This window comes from Oncorhynchus gorbuscha, linkage group LG10 (assembly GCF_021184085.1).
Source record: "Oncorhynchus gorbuscha isolate QuinsamMale2020 ecotype Even-year linkage group LG10, OgorEven_v1.0, whole genome shotgun sequence".
Taxonomy (NCBI): Eukaryota; Metazoa; Chordata; class Actinopteri; order Salmoniformes; family Salmonidae; genus Oncorhynchus; species Oncorhynchus gorbuscha.
This window is the reverse complement of record NC_060182.1, coordinates 23,962,572-23,975,908: the sequence shown is the minus strand read 5'-3', so window position 1 is coordinate 23,975,908 and position 13,337 is coordinate 23,962,572. Positions and strand designations below refer to the sequence as shown.

The window sequence follows — 13,337 nt, the reverse complement described above, 5'->3', positions numbered from 1 at the left end:
ACTTTTTATTTTGGCATACAATTTCAGTATATCAAAAGGCTAAAAAAGGCATGGTTTAATTCAAGTTTGACAAGAGAATGGAGAATGTCAGGACTTTAAGCAACAGTAACATTCCCAGTACCCAATGATCTCGTTACACACAAGACAGCTTCATATTGTTGCCATTTATTTCAGACTTAAAAAAATATTACACAATAGGTAACAAAAAAATAGCTTATTGTGATGAGTTTGCCTGGTTCTGTACGGCAGTGAAATGATACACTGGACAAACTCCCTGCTCTCCAAATCCTGATGGAGAATATTGCTTTTCATAAGAGATTAGAAAAACATTTAAGTGCTGCCTGCTGTAAGTGTTCAGTTTACAAAAACCAAGTTGTCAGAATGTACATTGCCATTCCTATCTCCCTAACCACTATCCACCTCCCTACCATATTGTCATCAGTAGAGAGGCTTCACTTCAAGCCTTCGGGTTCCCCCAGACCCGAGTGTGTAATCAGCTCTCCATCCCACAAGCCAAACGCTGGGCAGAGAGGCCCCTTGAACATGGCCCTCATGCTGTGGATCACCTTGGCCTTTGGGATGTCCACCAGGCTTATCAGGCCGGCCTCGTAGTCCAACAGGATGCCCACGCGGTCAGGCTTCCCCACCAGAGTCACCGGCACCCTCTGGTTGGTTGTCATTGCAAACCACTTACGCTGGACGTAGCCGAACACCCAGGAGGAGCTGTTGGTGCCCACACAGTCATCCCTTGACATTGCCACTAAGGCCACACCCAAACGGAACTCTGAGGACTTCTCCACCGTAACCTCCCAGTAGTGGCGGCCACCTGTGATTTGCCCGTCTCCGAACACCACGGCCCAATCCCGGAAGCGCTCAGGGTTTTGTTGGACATGGCTGGGGTCTATGCCCAAGATGCGGTAGATGACGCCTGTGTCCTTCTTAAAGAGGTCCAGACTGCTGTGGGCTGTCCTGTCATCCAGCTTAAACTGCAGCTCTACAGAGAGAACATCGGAAATGATTAATAGATACTGACAACTGCTAAATGTTATGTAGAGCAAGGTTTCCCAAACTCTGTCCTGGGCCCCCACTGCCAGATGTGCACATTTGTTTTTTTTGCCCTATCACTACACAGCTGATTCAAATAACCAACTAATCATCAATCTCTGATTATTTGAAAATAGCTGTGTAGTGCTAGTGAAAAAAACAAAGTGCAAGGAGATTGGGAAACCCTGCCCTAGAGAGCAAATACATAGGCCATTGCTTGGTGAAAGTGGAGACAAATGCCATGCGATATCTTAAAAACATTAAATAAAGATTCCCTTTATCTTGCATAACAGGCTAATAAATTGTTCATTAAACTTTTAACTCACCCAAAGCGTTATACAATATAACAAGCCAAAACAGTGACATCCTGTCGATCATTGAAATCTACGTTGTAAACCTTTGAAATAACATTGTTAATCAACACAGGGTCACGGTAGCTGGCAGGACGTCGGGTAATTATGATCGGCATGACACATCTCATACTGGCAGCAACCTATCAAAAAAAATAATTGTTTGAAGTTGGCCACCGTCAGAGGATCAGGAATGTGGCCTACAAGTAACCAGTGATGTACCATCAAACCGATTTGAGTTACAGTATTCAACTACACTATAGAAATCTGAAATGCAGTTTACTTGCCCTTCCAAACACAATGTAACCAAACTATATTCTGTTGTAAATTCTGTAAACTTGGTAAAATGTCAGATTTCAAAACTAAATGTTAATTGACGCAAAAAAAAAGATCGTCTACACACGTGTGGATGTCAAGGCAATTACAAGTAGGTGGTCGTGAGAACGTAGTCAGTGTTATTACTCAATCTCCCCTGCTCGGACCTCAAATGTGCTATGCGCTAAAACTAATGCACAGCAAAGGGCGCGTCGCTCAGTGGGCCCTTGCAGTCGCAGTGCAAGTTTATACTCACTATCGCCAGTCGTTTGGGTGCTATACCATCTTGTCGCTGGAAGAAGCGTACCACGCGTTTGTCTGCGGGATAGTGCGCTCATAACTCGTCCTGCCAGGCGACAATAATGTCCAATACCAAAGAGCATTGCCATATTCACTTACAATGCAGAGCCAACGATGGTGGACAAAATGAAAGTAGTTCACTCAGGTTGTCTTTAAACAATTCTTCTTCTTTGGGATTGTGTTGTCCGGATCGCATCGAATTTAAGGTGCCTACACCGCCACCTATTGTACTGGAGGGAGTGTGAGGCAATTCACGGCCTACCTACATTCAATGGTTTTTGATACGGTACTATACAATTGGGGAAAAGGCTAAATTACCCTGCCAACTATTAGCCCTCTCTCTAAAAATAAATACAACCCCATTCCACTATTTACTAATCCTACTCCAGACCAACGGCCTGGGAGGGGGAGGACAGAACACTAACACTCAAAACCCCCTACCCCAGGGATATGCACAATTTTATTTAAATTTTATTTATCCATTATTTTACCAGGTAAGTTGACTGAGAACACGTTCTCATTTACAGCAACGACCTGGGGAATAGTTACAGGGGAGAGGAGGGGGGATGAATGAGCCAATTATAAACTGGGGATCATTAGGTGCCCGTGATGGTTTGAGGGCCAGATTGGGAATTTAGCCAGGACACCGGGGTTAACACCCCTACTCTTACGATAAGTGCCATGGGATCTTTAATGACCTCAGAGAGTCAGGGCACCCGTTTAACGTCCCATCCAAAAGATGGCACCCTACACAGGGGAATTGAGATATTTTTTAGACCAGAGGAAAGAGTGCCTCCTACTGGCCCTCCAACACCACTTCCAGCAGCATCTGGTTGCCCATACAGGGACTGACCAGGACCAGTCCTGCTTAGCTTCTGAAGCAAGCCAGCAGTGGTATGCAGTGTGGTATGCTGCTGCAATGCTGTCAGGGGTACGCCAAATAAAAATGTGATCAACATAAAATAATAACCCCCCCCCGCCAGAGTAGCATCGTTTCACTGCCAAAAATAAAATTAAACCATCTAGTGTTCAGCGAAATAACAAAAAATATTTTAAAAAACAGGTATTCTAGTCAAATAATTAACATCCAATCACATTAACTGTTATTCTCTCGTGGGAATTCCACTAATGGTCCGTATGTAGCCAAACGTAGCTCTTGCTCATTCCATTCTCTCTAAAATTGATAAATGGTTACAAAAAGTAAGGCCCGCGTCCATAGAGACACATACCAGCTCTACTGGTAGTACTGCTACTACCAGCAGTATTACACCTTTTATTTATTTATTTATTTATTTATTTCACCTTTATTTAACCAGGTAGGCTAGTTGAGAACAAGTTCTCATTTGCAACTGCGACCTGGCCAAGATAAAGCATAGCAGTGTGAGCAGACAACACAGAGTTACACATGGAGTAAACAATTAACAAGTCAATAACACAATAGGAAGAAAAAAAAGTGGAGTCTATATACATTGTGTGCAAAAGGCATGAGGTAGGCGAATAATTACAATTTTGCAGATTAACACTGGAGTGATAAATGATCAGATGGTCATGTACAGGTAGAGATATTGGTGTGCAAAAGAGCAGAAAAGTAAATAAATAAAAACAGTATGGGGATGAGGTAGGTAAAAATGGGTGGGCTATTTGCCGATAGACTATGTACAGCTGCAGCGATCGGTTAGCTGCTCAGATAGCAGATGTTTGAAGTTGGTGAGGGAGATAAATGTCTCCAACTTCAGCGATTTTTGCAATTCGTTCCAGTCACAGGCAGCAGAGAACTGGAACGAACGGCGGCCAAATGAGGTGTTGGCTTTAGGGATGTTCAGTGAGATACACCTGCTGGAGCGCATGCTACGGATGGGTGTTACCATCGTGACCAGTGAACTGAGATAAGGCGGAGCTTTACCGAGCATGGACTTGTAGATGACCTGGAGCCAGTGGGTCTGGCGACGAATATGTAGCGAGGGCCAGCCGACTAGAGTGTACAAGTCGCAGTGGTGGGTGGTATAAGGTGCTTTAGTGACAAAACGGATGGCACAGTGATAAACTGCATCCAGTTTGCTGAGTAGAGTGTTGGAAGCAATTTTGTAGATGACATCGCCGAAGTCGAGGATCGGTAGGATAGTCAGTTTTACTAGGGTAAGTTTGGCGGCGTGAGTGAAGGAGGCTTTGTTGCGGAATAGAAAGCCGACTCTTGATTTGATTTTCGATTGGAGATTTACATTTACATTTACATTTAAGTCATTTAGCAGACGCTCTTGAAAGAGAGTTTACAGTCTAGCCAGACACCTAGGTACTTATAGATGTCCACATATTCAAGGTTGGAACCATCCAGGGTGGTGATGCTGGTCAGGCGTGCGGGTGCAGGCAGCGAACAGTTGAAAAGCATGCATTTGGTTTTACTAGCGTTTAAGAGCAGTTGGAGGCCACGGAAGGAGTGTTGTATGGCATTGAAGCTCATTTGGAGGTTAGATAGCACAGTGTCCAAGGACGGGCCGGAAGTATATAGAATGGTGTCGTCTGCGTAGAGGTGGATCAGGGAATCGCCCGCAGCAAGAGCAACATCATTGATATATACAGAAAAAAAAGAGTCGGCCCGAGGATTGAACCCTGTGGCACCCCCAGAGACTTCCAGAGGACCGGACAGCATGCCCTCCGATTTGATCTGCAAAGTAATTGGTGAACCAGGCAAGGCAGTCATCTGAAAAACCGAGGCTACTGAGTCTGCCGATAAGAATATGGTGATTGACCGAGTCGAAAGCCTTGGCAAGGTCGATGAAGACGGCTGCACAGTACTGTCTTTCATCGATGGCGGTTATGATATCGTTTAGTACCTTGAGCGTGGCTGAGGTGCACCCGCGACCGGCTCAGAAACCAGATTGCACAGCGGAGAAGGTACGGTGGGATTCGAGATGGTCAGTGACCTGTTTGTTGACTTGGCTTTCGAAGACCTTAGATAGGCAGGGCAGGATGGATATAGGTCTGTAACAGTTTGGGTCCAGGGTGTTTCCCCCTTTGTAGGAGGGGGGATGACTGCGGCAGCTTTCCAGTCCTTGGGGATCTCAGACGATATGAAAGAGAGGTTGAACAGGCTGGTAATAGGGGTTGCGACAATGGCGGCGGATAGCTTCAGAAATAGAGGGTCCAGATTGTCAAGCCCAGCTGATTTGTACGGGTCCAGGTTTTGCAGCTCTTTCAGAACATCTGCTATCTGGATTTGGGTAAAGGAGAACCTGGAGAGGCTTGGGCGAGTAGCTGCGGGGGGCGGAGCTGTTGGCCGAGATTGGAGTAGCCAGGCGGAAGGCATGGCCAGCTGTTGAGAAATGCTTGTTGAAGTTTTTGATAATCATGGATTTATCGGTGGTGACCGTGTTACCTAGCCTCAGTGCAGTGGGCAGCTGGGAGGAGGTGCTCTTGTTCTCCATGGACTTCACAGTGTCCCAGAACCTTTTGGAGTTGAAGCTACAGGATGCAAACTTCTGCCTGAAGAAGTTGGCCTTAGCTTTCCTAACTGACTGTGTGTATTGGTTCCTGACTTCCCTGAACAGTTGCATATCGCGGGGACTGTTCAATGGTATTGCAGTCCGCCACAGGATGTTTTTGTGCTGGTCGAGGGCAGTCAGGTCTGGAGTGAACCAATGGCTATATCTGTTCTTAGTTCTGCATTTTTTGAACGGAGCATGCTTATCTAAAATGGTGAGGAAGTTACTTTTAAAGAATGACCAGGCATCCTCAACTGACGGGATGAGGTCAATGTCCTTCCAGGATACCCGGGCCAGGTCGATTAGAAAGGCCTGCTCACAGAAGTGTTTTAGGGAGCGTTTGACAGTGATGAAGGGTGGTCGTTTGACTGCTGCTCCGTAGCGGATACAGGCAATGAGGCAGTGATCGCTGAGATCCTGGTTGAAGACAGCGTAGGTGTATTTGGAGAGCCAGTTGGTCAGGATGACATCTATGAGGGTGCCCTTGTTTACAGATTTAGGGTGTACCTGGTGGGTTCCTTGATGATTTGTGTGAGATTGAGGGCATCTAGCTTAGATTGTAGGACTGCCGGGGTGTTAAGCATATCCCAGTTTAGGTCACCTAACAGAACAAACTCTGAAGCTAGATGGGGGGCAATCAATTCACAAATGGTGTCCAGGGCACAGCTGGGTGCTGAGGGGGGTCGGTAGCAGGCGGCAACAGTGAGAGACTTATTTCTGGAGAGAGTAATTTTCAAGATTAGTAGTTCGAACTGTTTGGGTATGGACCTGGAAAGTATGACATTACTTTGCAGGCTAACTCCTCCCCCTTTGGCAGTTCTATCTTGACGGAAGATGTTATAGTTGGGTATGGAAATCTCAGAATTTTTGGTGGCCTTCCTGAGCCAGGATTCAGACACGGCAAGGACATCAGGGTTAGCAGAGTGTGCTAAAGCAATGAGTAAAATAAACTTAGGGAGGAGGCTTCTGATGTTGACATGCATGAAACCAAGGCGTTTTCGATCACAGAAGTCAACAAATGAGGGTGCCTGGGGACATGCAGGGCCTGGGTTTACTTCCACATCACCCGTGGAACAGAGGAGGAGTAGTATGAGGGTGCGGCTAAAGGCTATCAAAACTGGTCGCCTAGAGCGTTGGGGACAGAGAATGAAAGGATCAGATTTCTGGGCATGGTAGAATATATTCAGGGCATAATGCGCAGACAGGGGTATGGTGGGGTGCAGATACAGCGGAGGTAAGCCCAGGCACTGGGTGATGATGAGAGAGGTTGTATCTCTGGACATGCTGGTTGTAATGGGTGAGGTCACCGCATGTGTGGGAGGTGGGACAAAGGAGATATCAAGGGTATGAAGAGTGGATCTAGTGGCTCCATTGTAAACTAAAACAATGATAACTAACCTGACCAACAGTATACAAGGCATATTGACATTTGAGAGAGACATACAGTTATCACAGGTGTTGAATTGGGAGAGCTAGCTAAAACAGTAGCTAAAACCGTAGGTGAGACAACAACAGCTAATCAGCTAGCACAACAACAGCAGGTAAAATGGCATAGGCTAGGCAGGGGGGGGTCAGATTAACTACACACAGAGCCTGAGTGCGGCTGGGGCCGACAGATGAAACATAAACAAGCAGAATGGAGTACCGTGATTAATGGACAGTCTAGCACGCATCAGCTATGTAGCCAAGTGATCAGTGTCCAGGGGGGCAGCGGTGGATGGGGCAGGGAAGCTGGACTGGCGAGTGTTATCCAGTTTAAAAACAGTTAGCAGTGGCTAACAATGACTAAATAGCTTGTAGCTAGTTAGCTGGTTAGCTTCTGGATGTTCTTGTGTGTGTTCTAAAAATTAAAAATAATGGCGATTCCGTATCACATTGGGTGAGGCAGGTTACCGGAAGGTATAAAGAAATTAAAAATCGAAAAGGGAAAGTAAATATGGGTCCAGTGAGTGTTTGGGACGCGGTGATTCAGACGGTTAGCAGGCCTGTGCTAACAAGCTAACAGTTAGTAGGCCAGGGCTAAACAAGGTAGCAGTTAGCGGACCGGGGCTAAACCAGCTAGCAGGTCGAATTAGCAAGCAAGGACGTCGCGGTGGGGTGAGTCTGTTTATTTCTCTTCATGCGGTGACATCGATAGACCGGTCGAGGGTCCGGATATTGTAGCCCAGGAGTATGCTTCGGTGGTAGCACAGGAACTCTGGCCGGGCTAGCTTCAAGCTAAGTGGGTGGAAACGCTAGCCAGGAGTAATCATCCGGGGTTGCGGTTAGCTAGATAGCTAGTTGTGAAGAATCCAGCTGAAAATGTTCCGTTTGCGGTGGGAATCCAGTGGGAATCCGGGGATAAAAAAATAATAGGTCCGTTATGCTCTGGTTAGAGTCGCGTTGTTCGAACTGGCGAGAGCTTTCCGAGCTAAAGGTTAGCTGATGACCGGTTAGCTGAAGACCGCTAGCAATGGTTTGCTGACTGATAGCTGGTAGCTAGCTGGTAGTTAGCTGGCTAGCTTCAGTTGAGGGGTTTCGGATCCAAAGTAGATATAAGTACTTTAGAAGAAAATAGCTACATTGGGTGAGGCGGGCTGCAGGAGAGTATTTAGAAGTTGAGGTTTAACAAAATGTTTTAAAAGATATGCGAAGAAAAATATGTTTAAAATATATAAAAAAACGATATATACAGGGGACACGACACGACAAGACGTTCGACTGCTACGCCATCTTGGATCATCACCTGTCATGACCCAAGTTGTTCTGCTTCCACGAGCACATCCAACGCTAGCATCAGTAATTATACATTTGCTGTTAGCCCAGCTAGCATTGACCCTGACATTTGTGAATCTGATGCAGCCGAAGAGCTACTGCCCCCTTACCCGGGACCATCGAAGAGGCGCAAATATGATGAGAACTACATTGATTTGGGGTTCACCTATATTGGGAGTAGTGCCTTTCCTCAGTCACAGTGTGTTATATGTGCAAAAGTACTATCTCACAACTCGATGAAACCTTCACTCTTGCGCAGACATTTAGAAACAAAACATGCCCATTTGAAAAATAAGCCACAGAGTTTTTTGAGCGAGAATTAAGACAACATTCGCATAGTAAGACATGTATAAAAGCAACAGATACCATTAATACGAAGGGGCTTGAAGTGTCTTATATGGCTAGCTACTGCATTGCTGAGGAGATGATTGTGGACTTCAGGAAACAGCAGAGGGAGCACCCCTCTATCCACACTTCGATGGGACAGTAGTGGAGAGGGTAGTAAGTTTTAAGTTCCTCGGCGTACACATCACGGACAAACTGAATTGGTCCACTCACACAGACAGCCCCGTGAAGAAGGCGCAGCAGAGCCTCTTCAACCTCAGGAGGCTGAAGAAATTTGGCTATTCACCAAAAGCACTCACAAACTTCTACAGATGCACAATCGAGAGCATCCTGTCGGGCTGTATCACTGCCTGGCACTGCCTGTTTTTGTTGACCAAATGCCCTCAATAGAGAACTGTGTTAAATCAAGAAAACCTACTCCTGACTCGTTTATTCCACCTTCCCGCTTTAGAGTGACGCCCAATTACTTGGTCCGCTCACATTGGTGGAGGATGCAGGCATTAGGTGGACGAGTGACACAAGGATAAGTGAGTAAATCAAGATTCTTCCAGTAGACCCGGAGGAACCATTCAAGAACGATGGATAACGCCCTACTACAACAATTGATCACGGCACAGCAGACAACCATAGAACTCCTGCAACAACAGCTGAGCCGACGAGAAGAACCTAGAGTTAAGCCAAGAGCGGCTGCTCACGCCATCTTACCTCGTCTCTCCAAGGAGGATGATATTGAGGCCTTCCTCATGACCTTCGAAAGGACGGCCACCTTGGAAGAGTGGCCGCCCACAGAATGGGCGAGCGCATTAGCCCCTCTTTTGACCGGGGTGGCTCAGGAAGCCTATTTTGACCTGGATTCCCGCGAAGCTGCGGACTATGGACGACTAAAAACCGAGATCCTGTCCCGGTACCAGCTGACTGCCAGAGATAGGGCTGTAAAGTTCCATCAATGGACCTATACAGCTGATCAACCCATCCGTGCCCAGATCTTTGCATTAATACGACTGACGAAACAGTGGCTAGAACCTGGAAAGGGAGTAGGACATGTGATAGAGACTCTCGTAGTGGACAAGATATTGAGAGAATTACCCAGGGACTTAAAAAGGGTTGTGGGGCAAGCCAACCCGTTGTCAGCCGACGACATAGCCCAGGCGGTGGAAACATATTGGTCTACAGGGGAGTTGTTAAAAAGTGACAAGGAGGAACGGAAGGAGTCTTCCAATCCCGTACCACGACTCACCCCGGCGCGCCCGCCACCTGAAATGTCCAAGCCCCCCCCCCCCCCCCCCGGAGGTTGGAGAAGTCAGCCACCACACAGCAGGGTCGGTGTTATAAATGTCAGTCTCCCAACCATTATGCCCCTCAATGTCCTAGCAAGGATGAGCCCATGGTCACGGAGTCATCACTGCCTACCTCCACACATCCCGTTTTGAGGGGGCAGGATCAACACTGTTGGTTAGCAGAGATAGCCCCAGCCTCAGAGATTCCGGTGCGAGTCGAAGGACAAGATGTGATAGCTATTCTCGACTCGTGAAGTATGGTTATGTTAGTAGAGGAGCGGATGGTGACCTCCGCAACACTGCTACCAGACAAAGTAGCCGTATCCTGTATCCATGGAGACACCCACTATTACCCCACTGTGAATCTGCCTATTCTCACTCCAAAAGGAAGGTGTACAGTCAGGGCAGGGAAAGTGCCGCAGCTGAAGGCGCCATTATTGATCGAGAGAGACTGTCCCCTATATAAGGAGCTTCGGCAGATGACGTTATGCACGGGAAGAAGGGGGACATGAAAGAAGAGAAAATCCAAGCCCGAGGTAGTAGTCCTACAAGGAGATGTAGCCGCGTCCTCGTCCTCTGCAGCAGAGGAAGAAATAGCGACCCAACGTTTACGACAGATATTCCAGGAAACCACGATGAAGACACATGTGAAGGGCTATACACAACGCAGGAAGGAAGGAGCAACCAGGCGCTAAGGGATATATTTGAAGCTCCATGCGAGGAGGGAACCTGGAAGGGATTCTCCTCGGTCACCCCTGATGGGGATGTGGAACAACCTCCACATCCCTCTACCGAGGTCGACCTGCCCCAGGAATTAAAGGGACAGTTTGGCACCTTGCAGCATAGAGACCCAGACCTAAGGGAGGCCATGAGGAAGGTGAAGGTGATCGACGGGAGGAACGTCGACGGATCAGGTGAGCCCCCTCTTCCTTACTATGCAATCAGGTGGGGTCTCTTATACTGGGTCGTACGACGAAGGGGGGAAAACCAGGAATTACTAATGGTGCCTAGGCCATACAGGGATACAGTTCTACAGTTAGCCCATTCCCACGTCCTAGGAGGACACCTGGCACGAGACAAGACTATTGACAGAATCATGCAGAGATTCTATTGGCCCCGGGTCACCCGGGATGTGGCCAGGTATTGTAGGACGTGTGATCAATGTCAACGTACAGCCCCACGGCCACACCTACGTAACCCTTTGATTCCTCTCCCCATCATAGAGACTCCCTTTGAACGCATAGCTATGGACCTCGAAGGACCCCTCCCAAAATCCGCCAGCGGACACAAGTACATCCTAGTGGTTATAGATTACGCTACCAAGTTCCCGGAGGCCATACCCCTGCGTAACATGTCGTCAAAGGGAATTGCCAAGGAGTTATTCCTGATGTTCTCTCGTGTGGGCCTCCCCAAGACTATCTTAACTGATCAAGGAACCCCGTTCATGTCCCGGTTGATGAAGGACTTGTGTCGGTTATATCAGGTTCAACAGATATGTACAAGCATATTCCACCCTCAAACAGACGGGTTGTGTGAAAGCTTGAACAAAACGATTAAAAGCATGTTGAGAAGAGTGGTGTCCCGAGACGGGAAAAACTGGGACATGCTTCTCCCACACTTAATGTTTCCCCTGCGAGAAGTACTCCAGGCATCCACTGGATTCTCTCCGTTTGAATTGCTCTATGGCAGACCCTGTCGAGGAGTCCTCGACTTAGCCAAGGAGACCTGGGAGACCCAACCATGCCCCGTTCGATCCACAATAGAACACGTTACCCTGATGAGAGACCGCCTGTCAGCAGTGTGGCCCATAGTCAAGGAGCATATGGAGAAGGCCCAAAGGACCCAAGGCCGGGCCTATGATAAGTCTGCGACCCCCCGTGAGTTCACCGTGGGAGAGAAGGTGATGGTGCTTGTGCCCACGGCCGAACATCGCTTGCTGGCGCAGTGGAGGGGGCCCTACGAAGTAATGAAAAGGGTCTCACCGGTCAATTACCTCATCAAGCAACCTGACAGGAGGAAGAAGGTCCAACTCTATCTCATAAACCTGCTGAAGATGTACCATGGACGAGAGGAGGAGGTGGCTTTGATGGCCCTGGAGGGCAAAAGAAAAGAGGAGGCTCTACCACAGATGCGCCGTGGCCAAACTCTCCTACCGGAGCAGTCAAGACAGCTAGACAAGCTGATTATGAACTTTGGTCGAATATTCTCTCCATTCCCAGGACAAACAGATGTCCTGTTCCACCATATCCACACTGAACCCGGCAAGAAGGTGCATATCCACCCTTACAGGATTCCTGAGGCTCACAGAGTCATCGCTAAGAAAGAGGTGAGGGAGATGTTGAGGATGGGCGTGATCGAGCCCTCAACGAGTGAGTGGTCCAGTCCCATAGTCCTGGTCCCCAAATCCGATGGTAGTATGAGACTCTGCAACGACTTTAGGGCCGTGAATGCCATCTCTACATTCGATGCGTATCCCATGCCCCGCATGGATGAACTCTTGGCGCGCTTAGGAAAGGCCAAGTTCATCACTACCCTGGATTTGACGAAGGGATATTGGTAAGTGCCGGTGGCTCCAGAGGATCGCCCAAAGACTGCCTTCGCCACCCCAGAGGGGCTTTTCCTGTATGTGAGGATGCCCTTTGGACTGCACGGTGCCGCTGCAACCTTCCAACGCCTCATGGATGCCATTCTACGGCCCCATCAAGAGTATGCAGCGGCGTACATAGACGATGTGGTCATCCACATCGAGGACTGGGATAGTCACCTCCTGCAATTACGGGCGGTGCTTGTGAGTTTGGAAGCCACAGGGTTGACAGCCAATCCAAATAAATGCTGCCTGGGCTTGTCCGAAGCGGAATACCTGGGGTACACCGTGGGGAATGGGAAAATACGCCCACAGGCAGAGAAGACCAGGGCAATTCGTGACTGGCCTCGACCCCGGACCAAGCGAGACGTTCGGGCCTTCTTAGGGATAACAGGATATTATCGCCGTTTTATCCCGGGATATGCAACCATTGCCAACCCCCTCACAAACCTCATCAGGAAAAACCTGCCAAACCAGGTAGAGTGGAAAGACGAGACGGAAGAGGCCTTTCAATTGCTAAAAGATGGCCTGTGTTCTGATCCCGTTCTACAGGCTCCGGACTTCTCACAAGAGTTCATTGTGCAGGTCGACGCCTCGGATACAGGGCTTGGGGCCGTACTAGCTCAGGGTAAAGGTGAAGCAGAGAAGCTGATTCTCTTCATTAGTAGGAAGCTCAGCGATCGGGAACAGAGGTATGCGACCGTAGAGAAAGAGGCCTTAGCCATCAAGTGGGCCCTCGATTATCTCCGGTACTACCTACTGGGTCGGGGGTTTGCATTAGTTACTGACCATGCGCCCCTCACGTGGATGGCTGGTAAGAGAAACAATAACAACAGAATAGCCAGATGGTTTTTGTATTTACAACCGTTCTCTTTCCATGTCATCCACA

The 13,337-nt window shown here is 48.2% G+C and overlaps 1 protein-coding gene across 1 annotated transcript; it reads right to left on the bottom strand.

Moving 5' to 3' along the window:
* Positions 1–149: 149 nt before the first annotated feature.
* Positions 150–2,180, bottom strand: LOC124045716 (SPRY domain-containing protein 4-like). The gene is made up of 2 exons (XM_046365264.1): positions 1,966–2,180; positions 150–994 (listed from the first exon to the last, which is right to left on the bottom strand). Exons 1-2 carry the CDS (start codon positions 2,096–2,098, stop codon positions 453–455), a joined length of 675 nt encoding a protein of 224 aa, XP_046221220.1. The 5' UTR covers positions 2,099–2,180; the 3' UTR covers positions 150–452.
* Positions 2,181–13,337: the final 11,157 nt, after the last annotated feature.